Here is a 17,258-nt window from a genome sequence, read left to right as displayed (position 1 = left end):
TCTTGTAGATATATCTCGATCCCTTCAAAATATCGTTGAAATACTTTTATAACAGGGCCTGACTAGTTTTGGCCATTAGATGACAAACATTCTCTCAATTCTATAACATCCATTTCCCGAGGGTATGCAAAATGTTGCTCAATCCGCGCCATGTTGGGGAACAATGCTGCTCGATTTCACGGCACATGAGTCTGGCCCATGCAAATTGAATGTTGCCAGCAACATAAAACGTGTGTGGAATGTAAGGGACATTGTTGATCTGAAAAGGAAAATGTATCCTTGAGAAATTCCCTCAATTTGAGAAAATTTCCCACCACAAAATAGAGAGCAATTCCCAAAAAAAAGAGAGCAAAAAAAGCCGAAGGCTGCGCGCCCAGCAGCAATTTTTGAACGAGAATGAGTGATAAGGATTTAAATGCAATTCATTGGATAAATGATCCATGTAAGGATGTAAGTTGATAGTGAACATTCAAAAACGTGTCGTATGGAAAAGTTTTCATACTTAAGTTTCTTAAATATACCCTAAAAACTGAAATTAAATTTCCCTGAACGGAACGTGAGCACCAGAGTGACCATTTACGATATATTATATACTAGGGCTAGAGCGGTTCGTAATCAAGTAGTTTTTTAATCGGTTTTTTTTTTTAATGGTATATTTCGGTATATTTCTGAGGGTTACGCTGCTGCTCTCTTCTGCTCTCTTGCTCAAACATGCAACGGAAAAAAGAGTCGGAAGAGCGTAATTTTAAATGGTCTATAGAAAGAGGTATGGACAAGAGGCAAATACCCCATGGCAAATTGCAAGGTTCGGAGGAACCTCACCTCGGCGCAATATGCCTTGAAGACAAAATCGGTATATCGGCTAATCGGGTAATCATGGTAAGAGGGGCGGATTTTACCTTGCATGTGTTGCTTTTTCATGGCTGTCTTGCCTGTTATCCATACCCGCTTTGTTCTCCCATTATGTAGAAAGTGCGTGTAGCTACCGCGTAGATGCCATGTAAAATATTGAGAAAATGTAAACATTCAACACAAAAAAAAAACACAAAACTAACTACGAGAATTCATCTAAAAACCAACCACCACCCACAACGAAGGCCCTAAGATAATCCCCAAAGTGAAAACCCTTCAGAGCAGTGCATTTATATTCCGAAATCACGCGTCTCACGTGCTGGGGCAGGGGCTGGGGCTAGTTTTTTTTTTTGTGCAAAAGTGGACGTAGTCTTGCCGCAGCAACTAACTGTGATTTGGGGAAAACAAGTGGAAACCAAAGAGTATTTGCACGATCCAAGAAGCTCGCTCGCGCGCGTCGTTCGGTTTTCGGCCTAAGGGCTAAGCGCCAGAAAAGTGCTAGAGCCGTGCACAGAGTTCATATGAAAAATGAATTGAAGTAAGTGCCTATCCTAAACAAGCGACAAATTATGTTAAACGACTGCAGGCTGTACAAAACGATACACACACACACACACACACACAAACATAAGACACCAGCTCCCCGCTGCCCACCTAAGCCAGATTACTAATACTACGGCTTGCGGTGATGCGATGGTCCATTCGCGGTTTCTCATTTAATATATAGTGAAGATAAAAACCCATTCATACATGAAAAAAATCTAATGGCCGTAGTGTACTTCGTTGAGACAACAGCGGTGGCGGTGTTTACATTATAGCCCCCCATATGTTTGTCTTTGCTGACTTTGCAACTTTGGGCGTACTGGGGCTGAAGTAATATCCCTGATTCAGTGCATCATGTATACCTTGCCATAACATACCATTCGTTTATCATAATCTGATGCTAAACGGTTGAGCAACTATCAAAAATAATAATAAAAAGATATAAATTATATATTGAGCGTTGCCGGACTGAGAAAATCATTGTGGCAACGCCGCGCCAGACGATAAATCATTGTTACTTGAGCGTTGCCGGACTAAGAAAACCATCGAAACAACGTGTTCTTGTTCAACACTGAACAATTTTCCGCCAGCTTCTGGCAACGCCGCTCCAGACGATTATTTTGCACGCGCATTCGTGAAAATGGCGGCGTTGTCGAACTACTGTCGCTGCCAAATTTTTTGTACATCAAAATAACCAAAATAAAGCGACATTCTTCCGTGCCCGACGTCAGAGGCCGACCGAGTGCGTGTGGTGTGTGAAAAATTGTTGATAAATTTTCCAGGCAACGACCCACCGGGGTAGAAGAGTCAGATAACACACGCGACCGCAAGAGAAGGAGAGCTCGCCAGCGCAGCAGCAGCCGCGTGAATAAGCTCTTGTCAGCGGAGCACCCGCGGCCGCTCTTAAGGCTTTTGGCCCAAATTCAAGGTGAATTGAATGCAATTACTATATGTGTGCGCGCATTTCTTGCGTCTGTGTGTGTGTGCATCCGCTTCTCCAGTGTCCGGCGTGATCTACTATATTCTTTCGAGTCTGGCCACCAGGTGCTGTGTGCTGTGCTGGTACTGGCGCTGGTCGGATCTTGACATCTGCTTGTTTTATGACCGCCAGGTAACGGTGGCACAGGTAGCAAGCTGTAAACGGCAGCGGCAGACGCGTAAATTATCACAAAATTATCCGATCACTGGGTATACCCTTCTATAAATACTAAAGAGCATTTAATATTGCATTGCAGTTCGCTTTTGGGACACGCAGCATGCAACAGTCTGTATCAGAAACTTCGTTCCGAGTGATAGACCTTTGCTGCAGCCACAACCACACGATGTCCGAAAGCAGTTGATCGAGAAATCTGGCGGCAACAGTACGTCCTCTGAAGCATAATTTTTGCTAGAAGGACACTCGACAAAGGGTCTTCAAACGCCTCCGCCACTCCACTTCACGCCTTCAACACAGACACACAATCCACTCCGCTCCTTCACCTTCACTTCCGCCTCCACGATGAACAGCCAAACAACAGCCGGCAATCGCATCACATTCACCAACCAATTGCCAAATGGAACCATCAACATAACCGGCAATCCGGGCAGCGGTGGCGGTCCGACGATCATCTCGACTGCCCAGCTTCCAAACACGACAACCATCAAGACCATAACGGCCGGAATCGGGGGCCACCATCCGGGCCTGACGCAGGTGCACCACCAACAGTCGCCCCACCAGCAGCAGCAGACGCAATCCGTAGGTGCCACCCAAACACAAACCCTAGTTATTAAATCCAATCACCATGCTGTCACCCTGCCGGCGGGTCTAGTATCAAGTGCACCAGCAGGAATCGTAACAATGACCAAGACCATCAATCAGGTATCCACATCAAGCTAAACAAACAAACAGAAACAGAAAACAGGCGTTAGGCGAATGAGTCGTCCGATCCGGTTTATCTCTATATATTCCCATATTCCCCATATTCCCATTTTCACCTAAATCCAAGTACAATCCAATCCAATCGGAATGTAGTCAGTCGAAACACACACATTGAGGCGTACACATATAATTTTAAAACATTCATTTATGCTTTTATAGACGGCTTTCATCCTCCAATTCCATCATAAATCCCCCTTTCTGCCCATATCCAAACACTCCCAACCAACCAACCAACCAACCAATTCTATGCTAATTTTTTTTATAGTAAGAACTCATGATTGTATTTTGTAGACCTATTGCTTTGAACGCTCGCTTTATGTAGAACAACAGCTCGTAGACAAACAACGAAAAAACACGCCCCGAAAATCCCTAACAAATTGATCTGCACATCAAAATTACATTTTCCCTTTGTGATCCCTGATCTGTGATCTGTGATCCTGCGATCCCGTGAACGGACGAAGCCATCATATAAGCCGTGAACTGGTTGCATGCTGTAGGCAATCTTTGAATCCTCCCTACTCTAAACGCTTCAGCCCCACTGTCGTAGAACTTGAACTTTCGATCCACGATCCTCGTGGAAATTCTCTGAGAAATACTAATCAAATTGTGTCCACAGGGCCAGCCGCTGCTCAACTCCATGCTGCCGGCAGGAGTTGTGGTGGGCATGCGGCACCAGTCACCGGCGCAGCAGCAGCAGCAAAAGAACGTGTCCGCCAATCCGCTGAGTCGTGTGGTAATCAACTCGCACATGGCTGGTGTGCGACCGCAGAGTCCATCGGTGAGTGTTCCAATGCCATGCCATGCCATTTGAGTGGTGTAATGTTGTTGTGGTGGGTTCTTCTCTACTAATCCACACATCCCACAAATCCAATCCCAAAAACCAACAAAATGTTCACATGATCCACACCAAACTACATACTGGGGCCCCCCCACATCCACACACCACACCCGACACCCGACACGCGACACACACCATTTGTCCAACCGATGAAAACCGAATCCGAATCGAATATCTCTCTCTGTTCTCTATTCTATCTTTTAGATAACTTTAAACACACTTAATACAGGACAGACCCCGGCGTTGTTGTTAAAAACGGATAATGGATACCAACTGTTGCGCGTGGGCACGGCCACGACGACGGGCCCGCCAACGGTGACACAGACCATGACCAATGCCAGCAATAACACCAACAGCCACCACACAACAAGCACCACAAACCATCCCACAACCACACAGATACGACTACAAACTGTGCCGGCTGCAGCTGTAAGTAGATATCATGGGCAACAACCATCCCAACAGCAGCAACAACAGCAGCTGCAACAACAGCAGCAGCAGCAGCAGCAACAGCAACAGCAACTTCAGTCGCAACAAGCATCCAGCACTACTGCCAGCGTTAGCATAGCACTGCGCAAAACGATTGTCCGTACATCATCCACAATCCCATCTAGCAATAGCAACAATAACCATATAATTAATGCCTCCACCACCACCACCACCAACACCACCACCACTACTACCAACAACAACAACAACAGCAAACCCGCTAGTAACCAGCAGCAGCAGCAACAGCAGCAGCAGCAGCAGAAGCTCCAACAGCAACTGAAGGCTCAGCAGCAACAGAAACAGCAGCAGCAGCAGCAGCAGCAACATGCCGCCGCCACGGCTGCCGCAGCGGCAGCAGCTGCAGCCAATGTGCCCGTCACTATAAAGATCAAGCAAAACGTAAAAAGAAGAACCATCTCTCCTCCAGGATATATGCCATATATAGAATACATATATATTTTGCTCTTCTACTCTCTGTTCTCCTTTTTGTCTGTTATGCTGTTATTTGAATCTTATGATCTTATTTACGCTTCAGTTCAGTTTTAGTTCGACTTATTCGACAAATCAAATCAATTCATGATTACTCAATTCGTGATTCGTATGATATATCGATGTATTTTACTTAGCCTACGTTTTGCATGCATGCTGCATATCGTTGTGTATATCCGTATCCGTATATATATCTGTATCTGTTGTCTGTGTATTTGAAATACTCTCTTTATTTTGGATTTAGTCTATGCGCTGCCTGCTTAAGCTATGGCTTTGGCTTAGGCTAAGGCTATGGCCTGTTGCTGTTTCAGGACTCTGTCATTAGAAAAGACAGACACTATTTCTATACATCCATTCATAGGCTGAGGAGTAGTAGGACTCATCTTAAAGATGTGATGTGATGTGATGTGCTGGACTGCTGTGGAAGGAAGATAAAACTGCTTAAGCTCATCTCATGTCGCCCCCCACCTATGCCATAACCACCCCCATTGCCCTCCCCCCCCTGCACATACATTTGGAGTCCAGGAACCTGCTGCTGCCCATCCACCCACAAGAAATACCATAATCATCATTAATCTTGTACCATCCATATACATACATATATACATATATATATATATATCTTTCTTTTGTGGTTAATCGTACGCTTTTTCTCTCCTAATTTTGCACTTATATTTGCGCTGCGTCTTATCGAATATCAAATATACCGATCCGATCCGATCCGATCCGATGAAATCCCTGGCTAATCCATTGGTTCCTCTCTTGATCTCCCTACAGTCGATGACCAACACCACCGCCTCCAACAACATCATTGTCAATTCGGTGGCCAGCAGTAATGCCCATGGCTACACGACCTCATCGCAGCCACCGCACCTGACGCAGCTGAACTCGCAGGCGCCCCACCTGCCGCAGATCACGCAAATCCAAACGATACCAGCACAGCACCAGCAACAACAGCAACAGCAGGTGAACAATGTGAGCTCCTCGGGAGGCGCGCAGGCTACGACGAGCACAACGACAACGACGACGGCTCAGCAGGGAAATACCAAAGAAAAGTGTCGCAAGTTTCTAGCCAATTTAATTGAATTATCGACACGGGAACCGAAGCCAGTGGAGAAGAATGTGCGCACCCTCATCCAGGAGCTGGTTAATGCGAATGTGGAGCCCGAGGAGTTTTGTGATCGCCTGGAGCGTTTGCTCAACGCCAGTCCACAGCCCTGCCTCATTGGGTTTCTCAAGAAGAGCCTGCCACTGCTGCGTCAGGCCCTCTACTCCAAGGAGCTGGTCATCGAGGGAATCAAACCGCCGCCGCAACATGTCATCGGTCTGGCAGGACTCTCGCAACAGCTGCCCGTAAGTCCCGACACTGATCTTCCATTACTTCACTTTTGTATTGAAATATTTGCTGTATTTTTTGTAGAAAATCCAAGCGCAAATCCGTCCGATTGGCCCCAGCCAGACAACGACCATTGGACAGACGCAGGTGCGCATGATAACACCAAATGCGATGGGCACGCCGCGACCCACCATCGGCCACACGACGATATCGAAGCAGCCCAACATACGGCTACCAACAGCGCCGCGACTCGTCAGCACGGGCGCCATTCGCACCCAGATACCCTCGTTGCAAGTGCCTGGACAGGCGGTAAGCTAAACAAACTCCCTTCCTTTTGATTCCGCTTTGATTTCCCTTCGATTGATCACTTAATGTTCATGGTTACGTTTCTTATAGAACATTGTGCAAATCCGTGGACCGCAGCATGCTCAATTGCAGCGCACGGGAACTGTGCAGATCCGGGCCACGGCCCGACCGCAAAACACCACGCCCACGAACAAACTCACTGCCGTCAAGGTGGGCCAGACGCAGATCAAGGCGATAACGCCCAGCCTTCACCCGCCGATGCTGGCAGCCATATCGAACAGTAGTGGGCCGCCGCCCACGCCCACGCTGTCGGTGCTGTCGACGCTCAATTCGGCATCGGTCACGTCGCTGCCGGTGCCATCGCTGCCCACGGTCCATCTGCCGCCGGAGGCGCTGAGAGCCCGTGAACAAATGCAGAATTCGCTGCACCACAACAACAATAACCACTTTGAGCCGAAGCTGGTGGAGATTAAGGCCGGGTCGCACCTGGAGCGAATGAACGCCTCACTGACGCCCATCTCGGGCAAGACGCTGGTAAAGGCATCGCCGGCGATCAGCAAGGCGGCGGCAAGTAAAAAGAGGAGGGATGCCCTCGATGCCAAGGACGAGTCGAAGGCGAACAGTGCGAGCGGAGCGGCAGCGGCGGCCAATTCGTTTTTCCAACAGAGCTCGATGTCCTCTTCGATGTATGGGGACGATGATATCAACGACGTGGCCGCCATGGGCGGTGTCAACCTGGCCGAAGAGTCGCAGCGGATACTCGGCTGCACGGAGAACATCGGCACCCAGATACGCTCCTGCAAGGACGAGGTGTTCCTCAACATGCCCTCTCTGCAGGCGAGGATACGGGCCATCACCACGGAGGCGGGTCTGGACGAACCATCGCAGGATGTGGCCGTCCTCATATCGCATGCCTGCCAGGAGCGACTGAAGAACATTGTGGAGAAGTTGGCTGTGATAGCGGAGCACCGCATTGATGTCATCAAGGTGTGTGGAAATGGTGCAGCTGCTAATTCTGTAGATCCTCTAATCTAATAATGATCCTTGTTCGGCTCCTTGCAGTTGGACCCCCGCTACGAGCCCGCCAAGGATGTGCGCGGCCAGATCAAGTTTCTGGAGGAGCTCGACAAGACCGAGCAGAAGCGGCACGAGGAGCTCGAACGCGAAATGCTGCTCCGGGCGGCGAAGTCCAGGTCTCGTGTGGAGGATCCCGAGCAAGCTAAGATGAAGGCGAGGGTAGGATCTTTGACCCAGTTTCTTCCAGGCTCTCAGATTCGCTATAGTTCCATTTCATTTTATTATTTAGGCCAAGGAAATGCAACGCGCAGAGATGGAGGAGCTGCGGCAGCGCGACGCTAATCTGACGGCTCTCCAGGCCATTGGACCCCGCAAGAAACTCAAACTGGATAGCGATGCGGCCAGTGCGGGAGTGGTATGATCTCGAACGACTTAGACCTTCTGCAAGTGATGCAATGCCTAACCAAATTCTTTCGTCTTTAGGGTTCCAGCGGCGGCGGACTGTTGAGCAGCTCGGGCTCGGCACCAACCACGTTACGGCCGCGCATCAAACGCGTCAATCTGCGCGACATGCTGTTCTATATGGAGCAGGAGCGCGAGTTTTGTCGCAGTTCCACGCTGTTCAAAACATACCTCAAGTGATCGCTGCTGTTCGTCATTCACATTGTCTTCTACTCCTGTTCCCGTTCCAGTTCCAGTTATATTGCACGTCACCGCCTGCCCTGCCCAGGCCCGGGCCCGGGCCCCTTGGCCTCTGGTAATGTTTCCAGCTTCAGATTGCCTCCAATCGCAATATAATGTAGCCTCTGACTTAACCGATTTGATTCGTCGTCTCCGTTTCTTGTTTTTTTTTTTTTTAGTTAGGAGCCCCTGGCCCCCACCCTATTTAAAGTGTACTTTTAGAACCTTAAAATCTAAATCTAATTTCTATTCGCTCTTGATTTTAAGTCTAGTTTAAAGCTCGTTTATTCCCCACAATAAATTGTCTGTAAAACTTAAACCAAACCAATCCAAAAACGCAGAAACAAAAGCTAAACATAAACGAAGAAATATGAAGAAAGAAGAAACAAAAGGAAAGAAAGAGAACAGAGTAGAATAGAACTCTATAGAACGCGCAGTCAGCAGAGGAGGGGCGTTTGAATTGTAATTGTAACATAACATAATGTTTGCATTAATTGCATTGACGGCCTTATCTAAACGATATAAATATAATTATTAATATTTAATTAATTACTAGCTTAGTTTGTTAAACGAAAACAAAAGCGTAATTCCTAGCCCTTAAGTGAGATGAGATGATGTGCAGCTGAATGAAAGCAAAGAGGATAAGTGGTCAAATGGATCAGGCAAGCGAATCCGAGAAGAGAATTGCAGTTTGCAGATTGCAGATGGTTTCTAAAACCATCAGAAGAGATGTTCAGCAAGGAACACACACACACACATCAGAGGAAACCATTTAAAGCATATATTGAATTAGTTCTAGTTGTTTAAACCACAAGCTGTAATTCTAAATAACATATTATGTATAAAACCAACAACCCCCAACCAACCCAACCCAACCCAGCCCCAACAAACTGTACATAAAGCCTAGGCTAAGGATCTTCTAATAGTTATAAAAGTAGGTAAACCGAGCGTAATTAACAAATTCAACAAGATGATGATGAGGATGAAGACCGAGGATGCGAATGTCTAGGCATTAAGATAACTAAACATGTTTTTATTAGAAGCGCTCGCTCGTTCATCCATTTAGAGACACGATTCGATAGTATCTACCATACATACATACATAAGTGTGCAGGATCTGGTGGGGTGGGGCCAATGTGCGGCCCAGATCTCGCCCTGCCATCTGCTATCGGACCAAGCTGCAGGCAGATCTATCGGTATTGGCCCTACCTCCTTTAATCCGCCCTTCCTCCCTCCCTAAACATGAACACGAACACCACACAACACACAAAAACAAAAAAATAGATGAATTTGTATACAATTAGCCAGCAAATCTTGTAAAATACAATCCCCACGCAAATGAAAATGTAAGCGGAAACGAGTTACGAAAATCAAAAATAAATTGACATTACATTTCATGAAATTTCCATCAAAATTAAACAAAACAAAAGCATTTCTCGAATTCAAAGTTCTTTGTGTGTAAATTCAATAAATAAAAGTTGTCCTTAATGAGAAATGTAGATAAGAAAGCAGGCAAAAAAAGCAAAATCAACCGAGAAAAAACAGCGCATCGCATAGTTTTGGTAGGCATATATCTGAATATATTATATATAGTATATATATATATATATATATACTTATTATGTTTTACAATTACATACGCATAAAAGAAAACAAACGAAGCGGAAAACAGAACTATTGTATGTACAATTAAGTAACAACAAAAAAAGAACAAAAACAAACTAAATCCAACAAAAACAAACAAAAAAATAAAAGGACAAAAATTCAGAAAACTTGTGTGCACGGGGAATACATACCATACCATACCACACATACATACTCGAGTATATTTTATATACGGGGGAACCTACAGAAATGCAGGGAAGTGCAGTGCGCAACGCAACTTTTTCAACAACAAAATATACAATTTAATTTTTCTAATGATGGTATCTCAGTTAATTAGCTAGTTAATTGATTAAAATGTATGTAGTTGAATTAAATAATTTTATTGATATTTTTACAATAATTTTTATTATGTTAAATATTCTTAATGCATTTTTTTGTCGTTCCCCTAGCTAACAAAAAAAAAAAAAAAATTCCCTAAATTTACATTGGGATACAACAAAAACCAACAAACAATTGGCACATTTTCCATAATAGTTTTATATTTTGCCTGCAATGTTTATTAGTTGTTAATTTTTGCTTAAGTGAATTTTTGTTTTATTTTTCATGTAGCGATTTAGCTTTATTCAAATTTAGAGTTGGGCGCCAAACGCTCGTAGTGCCTGCAGCCCTATTTTCGCGGCTGTGTGTGTGTGATTGCTCATAACAATAGTGTTGTAAAACACTGTGTGTTGTGATTGTTTTTGATAAAGATGTGTTTTCGGCAAAATGACTGAATTCCTTGCTGAAAACAATGCCTGTGGCCAAAATCTGCTGAATATTGTGTCGGTAGGTAACTCCATCATAGCAGAGATCCTTCGACTCAAGGACTACGTTCCCCTAATTTATCGGTAGGTTACAAATATGACCCAAAAAGCCATAATGAAAATCTGAATTGCCCCTCCTGCAGATTGGAGACAAAGGCCGATCGGGAGAAATATGGCGAGATTATACTCGACTTTAGCTACTTCAAGGTGGCCGAAGAGCACGAGAAGAAAATCGAACAGAGCCCGGTAAGCAGTAGAGTATAAATTAAAGGAGAAACACTTTAATTGGTTGGGATTTCATGGTGTAGGAGCTCAGTGAATTGGATGATGACATTCGGAGCCACTTGCCGCTGATTAGACGCTTTTACCTGGCCTTCCAGAGCATCCATCACTATGCCAAAGATCTGCAGCAGTACATAGAGGAACTGAACAGTGGATACTACATCCAGCAAACGCTGGAGACGGTGCTTCAGGACGAAGAGGGCAAGCAACTCTTGTGCGAGTCCCTTTACTTGTATGGAGTTATTTTGCTGCTTTTGGACTACCATATTTCCGGCGATGTGAGGGAGCGCCTGCTGATCTCCTACTACCGCTACAGCGGTGGCGATGCCACGCCCAGTGGGGACGAGAGCAACATCCACGATGTCTGCCTACTCCTGCGATCCACGGGCTACGTGCATCCCTCGGAGACCGCCAAATTGTTGAGCTTGGGAGGGAAACAGGCAGCGGCGGGAGCTGCCAACCTGGTAGTTCCCAAATACCCCGAAGCGTACTTCTCCCGGTTTCGCTTCGATGCGAACTTCATAGATCTGGTCATTGCCCGTCTCCGCTGCGACGACATCTACAACCAGTTGGCCATTTACCCGCATCCCTCGCACCGCTCCACGGCCCTCTCCTCCCAGGCGGCGGTGCTGTACGTGTGTCTCTACTTCTGCCCCCAGGTGCTGCACGGCCAGGGCTCGCAGATGCGCGAAATTGTGGACAAGTTCTACTGCGACAATTGGATCATATCCGTGTACATGGGCATCACGGTAAACCTTATAGATGCCTGGCTGGATTTCCAGGCGGCCAGATCTGCCATAGCGAATATTGTGAATCCAGCAGCCGTTCAAACGCTGTGCCAGCAGCAAAGCGAGCAGCTGGCGAAGAGCCTCCAAAAGACCCAAGAGATTGTCCGAGAAGGAGTCCTCGACGACGGCTTCGTGCTGCAGCATGCCAACAAACTGATTGTCCTGATGCGTCAGTGCAATGTCGTGCTGCGCTGGTACTGCCTGCACACCTCCCGCGAGGTTTTCATCATATCGTGCATTGCAGTCGAGCCCAGCCACGTGCACCAGTTGGTGCTCAAGGAGCTGAAGTTCAACCGGAACACTCTGTATCATCTCCTGCTCAACTGCAGCCAAATGGAGCTGACTGTGCGGGAGCTGCTGGGCGAGGTTCAGCAGAGCAGGGAAGAGCGCTGGAGCAAGAGTCGCGAAGGGGCCATGCAGCGTCTGCAGGAGCTGAGCGAATCATTTGCCGGCACCCGGCCGCTGGCGAAGATCGAGGCGAATGCCCATCTGCAGCAATGGTTCGGTGAGGTGGCCAAGCGGCTGCAGAAACTGGAAATAGGCAGGCCGCAAAAGTCCGGCCGCCTCATCATTCAGGTAATGCAGGCCCTGGACGAGGTGCAGGAGTACCACAATCTGCACGCCAACATGCTGGTGAAGCAGCAGTTGCAGGAGACGCGGGATCTGCTCAATCGGATGGCACAGGTACAGCTAAAGCTACAGCTATCCTAAAGCAATATGTAATCCCCACAAATCTTTCGTTTAGTTGATCAACCTGAAGGAGGACATTGAGATCCAGATACAGATGATCACCGACTTCAGTTATGCCTGGCATCTGCTGCAACGGGACTTCAGGCCCCTTATGCAGGAGCACATCAAGCGTCAGCCGCACGCAGTCCGCGGCATTCGGTCAGTGTTCCTCAAGCTGGCCAGCACTCTGGAGGTGCCCTTGATGAGGATTAATCAGGCCAAGAGCGAGGATCTCGTGTCCGTGTCCAACTATTACAGCACAGAGCTCGCCAACTTTCTGCGTCGAGTGCTCCAGATTGTCCCAGAGACCATGTTTAGCATTCTGGCGAGGATTATCCACCTGCTGACGAACGTGATAATGGAGTTTCCCACGCGCCTGGACAAGGACAAGCTTAAGCACTACGCCCAATTCGAGGAGCAGGCCAAGGTGGCTCATCTGACTAACTCCATTGCGGTGTTTACCAAGGGAATCCTCATGATGAAGACCACGCTGGTGGGGGTAATCGAGCTGGACCCCAAGCAGCTGCTGGAGGATGGCATTCGGAAGGAGCTGGTCAATCATTTGGCCAATGCCTACAATCTGGGACTGATTTTCACGCCCGAGAAGGGCAAGTCGCAGGTGCAGCTCATGCAACAGAAGCTTCAGACTCTGGCCAAGACCATTGAGGGATATCGACGGTCCTTCGAGTACATCGAGGACTATCTGAGGGTGCAGGGTCTGGGCATTCTGCTGGAGGAGTCCCAGCGTATCATCAGCTACAATGTAGAGAAGGAATGCAACGCCTTCCTGCGGAACAAGGTCCAGGAGTGGCAGTCGAGCCATCAGAGCCAGATCATACCCATTCCCAACTTCCCGCCCCTGCAGGGGGACCCATCGAACTCCAACAATTTCATTGGACGCCTAGCCCACGAGCTCCTGCGCTGCACAGAGCCCAAAGGGACCATCTACCTGGACCTGAAGAGGACGTGGTATGAGAAGCGAGCCCCGCACCCGGAAGTGCTATCCGCCTCTGGGTTCTTTGACATTCTGCGCGAGGCTCTCGACCCCGCTGGCATGGTCGGCCTGGAGCGGCTCTATGCCCACATGCTGGCGGACGAGCTAAAGCGCAATCTGGAGCGGCTTCAGAAGAACCTCACCTCGGATCGCATGTGGCGCGACGCCCTGGAAAGCGTCACGAAAGAGCTGGAGTCGCGCGACTTCCCCGGCCCCGAGGTGGCCAAGCAGCCGCTCAAGTATTATCTGGACTATACCCAGCGCTGGATGAAGGTGTGGCCCCGGCTCTTAGACTGGGTGCTCTCGGTGGGCCAGAAGCAAGTGCTGCGCCAGCAAATCGCCACCGAGCTGAGCTTCAGCAGCAAATGCGAGGCCAAGCTGTTGCAGAACACGGCGGACACGCTTAATCGGTGAGTACGTCGTAGTCCCCGTCCCAGAGGAGTAATACACTTCCATCTCCCTTACAGCGCCTTCCTGCTGGAACTCTCGCGCAGCAAGGACCTGTGCGATGAGCAGGGCGTTGGAACGCTGACGGACCTTGAGGACATCCTCCTCTGCACGGGTAACTTTGAGCCCTTAGAGCAGGTGTTCTTCCCAACCAAGAACACGCACAATGTCTCGTTGTTTCTGTTTCTCTTCACCATTGCTCATGTGGATCGACTGCAGCATTCCGCTAACACAGACTGCCTGCTGCCCAAGGCAGCCAAAGATGTGATTGATTGTGTGCCCCTCGTGGTGGGCCTCCTGACCATTCTTCAGCAGTTCCACAGGAACGTCAAGATGCTGTACATCTCCTACATGAGTCAGTATGTGGTGACGGTGGCCGAAGCGCAGCTATCGTGAGTGTGCAATTGTATTCCCTGCCAGGAATCCGTTATGCAAATGTTGTCTTGTTTTTAGGGACAAGGAAATGCTGGGACCCGAAGTGACCACTGTGCTCCACTTCCTGCAGACCTTTGTGCGGCTGGGTCGCCTGCCGCTGCGAGTCCTCGAGCAGCGCATACCCAACATGATACTCTCCGAGTTCGAGTATCTGGCCACGCCCATCAAATGAGGCGGCTCTTAGGCTACACAAACTTTAATAAATTCAAAACATAACAAAGAAATGCCTCGCTGAGGTGCAAATGGAGATAGGAGTGGGGCACAACAACAGCAACGAACTGAGGATGAGGATCAGGATTCAGGATGAGTAAGTAATATCCGTTTCCCCCTCTCCCATGGAGTGGGCTCATTTACGTGATGACGGTGGGAGCATTGCGGCCAGTGAATTTGGGCAGCTGAGAAATCTCCAGGGCAATGTCAATCAAGGGCTTCAGCATGACGCTGGCCTGGCCCAGGACATTCTCCTTCTCATACGAATCAATGTACAAACTGAAAGAAGGAAAAGCAAGCGTCGTAAATACGAGAAGAGTTAACACGTTGTGCGAGTACTCACCGCACTGTGGCTCCGGAGCTGCCTGTGCCACTGAGACGCACCACAATGCGGCTGCCGTCCTCGAAGACAATGCGCAGTCCCTGCTTGGTGGCAACCGACTTGTCTACGGGATCTGTATAGCTGAAGTTGTCCGCCTCCTTCACCTTGTAGCTTTTGCCGCCGCTGGAAAAGGTCTTGCCCACAAACCCTGCCGCCGTGATGGTCTTCTCCATGGTGTCCATCATCTCGTTGCAGGGATCCGAGGCGCATTCCTCGTAGTCGTAGCGGGTAAAATAATTGCGGCCGTAGGTGGACCAGTGCTGCTTAAGGATATCCTCGATTCCCTTTCCCGTGTGCTGCATTACCGAGATCCAGGCGAGGACTGCCCAGATGCCATCCTTTTCGCGGATGTGATTGGAGCCAGTGCCGAAGCTCTCCTCGCCGCACAGACAGAGGCGTCCGGCATCCATGAGATTACCAAAGTACTTCCACCCGGTGGGCACCTCGAAGACCTCCTTGCCGAGCTTCTTGCCCACGAGATCCACAGCCGAAGCGGTGGGCATGCTGCGAGCGAATCCCTGGACGCCGTTCTTCTGGAAGTACGGAATGGCCTCCAGGTAATGGGCAATCACGGCCAGCGAGTCGCTAGGTGTCACGAAGAAAGCCTTGTGGCCGATGATCATGTTGCGATCGCCATCACCGTCGAAGGCGGCACCTATATCGTAGTCACCCTTAGCGACTGTATCAACCAGATCCTTGGCGTAGGTCAGATTCGGATCGGGGTGCAGTCCCCCAAAGTCTGGCAGTGGAGTGGTGTGGACCACGCAGGACTCGCTGGCACCCAAGCTCTTCAGAAAGATTTCCTTCACGTAGGGCCCGGTGACACCGTTCATCGCATCAATCCTCATCTTCAGAGGCTTGCCCGTGACCTTGCCGCTGACAAACTCCTTGAGTTTGCCCATGTCAAAGATCTCTTCCATGAGGCGCAGATAGTCGGCCACCGAATCGATGACGTTCACGGTGAAGGGCTTGCCGGCAATGTCGAAGTTGCTCACGCCCACCTTGGCGATGTCGATCTGCAGGCCACGCACCAGCTTGTACTCCTTGATCTCGGTAGTCAGCTTGTGGATGCTGTTGGTAAATGCGTCCGGGGCTGGTCCACCGTTCTCGCAGTTGAACTTGATGCCGAAATCGTTCTCGGGGCCGCCCGGATTGTGGGAAGCAGTCAAGACAATGCCACCTAAAGGGTTCGGGAGAGACGGATTCATTTCATTAATTGACCTGAGAGACCTCTGGCAGATCACATCGCGACAAATAGATGATACGTGGTGGCTGTTATCAGCAAAGCTCTTTTGCATTTACGGCCACAGTGAAGCCCATATCTGATGCACTCACTCACCCAAGGCCTTGTTGTGACGAATCAGGCTGGACACCGCCGGAGTGGAGAGGATGCCGTTTTGGCCAACCAGCAACTTAGACACGCCGTTGGCAGCCGCGATTCGGACAATCAGCTCCGCAGCTTCTTTGCAGTAGTAGCGCCCATCGCCACCCACGACCAGAGTGGAGCCAGCGAGGGCAGCTCCGTTGGCGGACAGAGTGGCCTGGACAAAGTTTTCCGTGTAGTTGGGCTGCACGAAAACCTTCACCTGTGGGCGGAGGAGCAGAATGGGACGATTCGAGAGACCCGAGATGATTTTCTTGAATTTAGTTTTCGACCTTTTTGCGCAATCCACTGGTGCCTGGCTTCTGGCCCTCGTAGGGCGTAGTTTGAACCGTTTCCGCGCTGAGAGACATGCTGCTAACCACTGGAGTTTTCCGGCTGCTGGTAGATTTCCAACTGGACGACCGACCTGCGTTTGCGTGCGATGAAAATTGAGTGTCAGGCAGAGCTAAGCAAATTCTACTCCCGCTGATAAGCGAGCGCGACGTTCTGGCGGTTCGGCTGCGACGGCACTGATAAGCGCTATCATCAGTGCGTGCTGCCCCTCAGACTTTACCAGTGCTTAAGGGGTAAGTATCAAGGGGTTTCCTTGATCATTCATTTGATGATCAATGCATTAACTTCGTTAAATGGTTTGGATCATCATTATTTATCATAATTAAATCAACATGACTGGTGTAACGGATGTGGCGGCTGTGTTTGGTGTAGGGTGCAATGTCATTCAAGGGCATTC

The 17,258-nt window shown here is 48.8% G+C and overlaps 3 protein-coding genes across 7 annotated transcripts; 2 read left to right on the top strand and 1 right to left on the bottom strand.

Annotated features, from left to right (window-relative positions):
* The first annotated feature begins 939 nt into the window (after window positions 1–939).
* LOC108152196 (transcription initiation factor TFIID subunit 4) lies at window positions 940–10,236 on the top strand. 5 transcript variants are annotated; one of them, XM_017281350.2, is made up of 10 exons: window positions 940–1,390; window positions 2,631–3,253; window positions 3,930–4,091; window positions 4,356–5,039; window positions 5,907–6,482; window positions 6,550–6,774; window positions 6,862–7,758; window positions 7,834–8,007; window positions 8,078–8,203; window positions 8,272–10,236. In XM_017281350.2, the coding sequence occupies exons 2-10, from the start codon at window positions 2,894–2,896 to the stop codon at window positions 8,428–8,430; spliced, it is 3,363 nt and encodes a 1,120-aa protein (XP_017136839.1). In that variant the 5' UTR covers window positions 940–1,390; window positions 2,631–2,893; the 3' UTR covers window positions 8,431–10,236. The 5 variants fall into 5 exon arrangements, with proteins under 5 accessions (XP_017136839.1, XP_017136838.1, XP_017136840.1 ...); XM_017281349.2 differs by lacking the exon at window positions 940–1,390 and adding an exon at window positions 1,852–2,323; XM_017281351.2 differs by lacking the exon at window positions 940–1,390 and adding an exon at window positions 1,853–2,323 and having other exon boundaries at window positions 2,631–3,130.
* On the top strand, window positions 9,942–16,305 carry LOC108152703 (WASH complex subunit homolog 5). Its single transcript, XM_017282223.2, has 7 exons — window positions 9,942–10,031; window positions 10,684–10,961; window positions 11,021–11,123; window positions 11,186–12,631; window positions 12,693–14,080; window positions 14,138–14,509; window positions 14,571–16,305. Exons 2-7 carry the CDS (start codon window positions 10,840–10,842, stop codon window positions 14,722–14,724), a joined length of 3,585 nt encoding a protein of 1,194 aa, XP_017137712.1. The 5' UTR covers window positions 9,942–10,031; window positions 10,684–10,839; the 3' UTR covers window positions 14,725–16,305.
* LOC108152704 (phosphoglucomutase) lies at window positions 14,733–16,967 on the bottom strand. Its single transcript, XM_017282224.2, has 4 exons — window positions 16,801–16,967; window positions 16,484–16,730; window positions 15,106–16,324; window positions 14,733–15,041 (listed from the first exon to the last, which is right to left on the bottom strand). Exons 1-4 carry the CDS (start codon window positions 16,876–16,878, stop codon window positions 14,903–14,905), a joined length of 1,683 nt encoding a protein of 560 aa, XP_017137713.1. The 5' UTR covers window positions 16,879–16,967; the 3' UTR covers window positions 14,733–14,902.
* Between the last annotated feature and the right edge of the window lie 291 nt (window positions 16,968–17,258).

The sequence above is a fragment of the Drosophila miranda genome, chromosome XR, assembly GCF_003369915.1.
Source record: "Drosophila miranda strain MSH22 chromosome XR, D.miranda_PacBio2.1, whole genome shotgun sequence".
NCBI lineage: Eukaryota > Metazoa > Arthropoda > Insecta > Diptera > Drosophilidae > Drosophila > Drosophila miranda.
The sequence above is the reverse complement of the archived record's forward strand: the minus strand, read 5'-3'. Positions and strand labels throughout refer to the sequence as shown.

Excerpts from the sequence above, each read along its gene's own strand:
- LOC108152196 (XM_017281350.2), top strand. The coding sequence starts at position 2,894 with ATGAACAGCCAAACAACAGCCGGCAATCGCATCACATTCACCAACCAA. Across the intron at positions 4,092-4,355 it reads TGCGACCGCAGAGTCCATCG|ATAACTTTAAACACACTTAA; the intron begins GTGAGTGTTCCA and ends TCTATCTTTTAG. Across the intron at positions 5,040-5,906 it reads CTATAAAGATCAAGCAAAAC|TCGATGACCAACACCACCGC; the intron begins GTAAAAAGAAGA and ends ATCTCCCTACAG.
- LOC108152703 (XM_017282223.2), top strand. The coding sequence starts at position 10,840 with ATGACTGAATTCCTTGCTGAAAACAATGCCTGTGGCCAAAATCTGCTG. Across the intron at positions 10,962-11,020 it reads TACGTTCCCCTAATTTATCG|ATTGGAGACAAAGGCCGATC; the intron begins GTAGGTTACAAA and ends CCCCTCCTGCAG. Across the intron at positions 14,081-14,137 it reads ACGGCGGACACGCTTAATCG|CGCCTTCCTGCTGGAACTCT; the intron begins GTGAGTACGTCG and ends TCTCCCTTACAG.
- LOC108152704 (XM_017282224.2), bottom strand. The coding sequence starts at position 16,878 with ATGTCTCTCAGCGCGGAAACGGTTCAAACTACGCCCTACGAGGGCCAG. Across the intron at positions 16,325-16,483 it reads TCGTCACAACAAGGCCTTGG|GTGGCATTGTCTTGACTGCT; the intron begins GTGAGTGAGTGC and ends CGAACCCTTTAG. Across the intron at positions 15,042-15,105 it reads AGCTCCGGAGCCACAGTGCG|TTTGTACATTGATTCGTATG; the intron begins GTGAGTACTCGC and ends TCCTTCTTTCAG.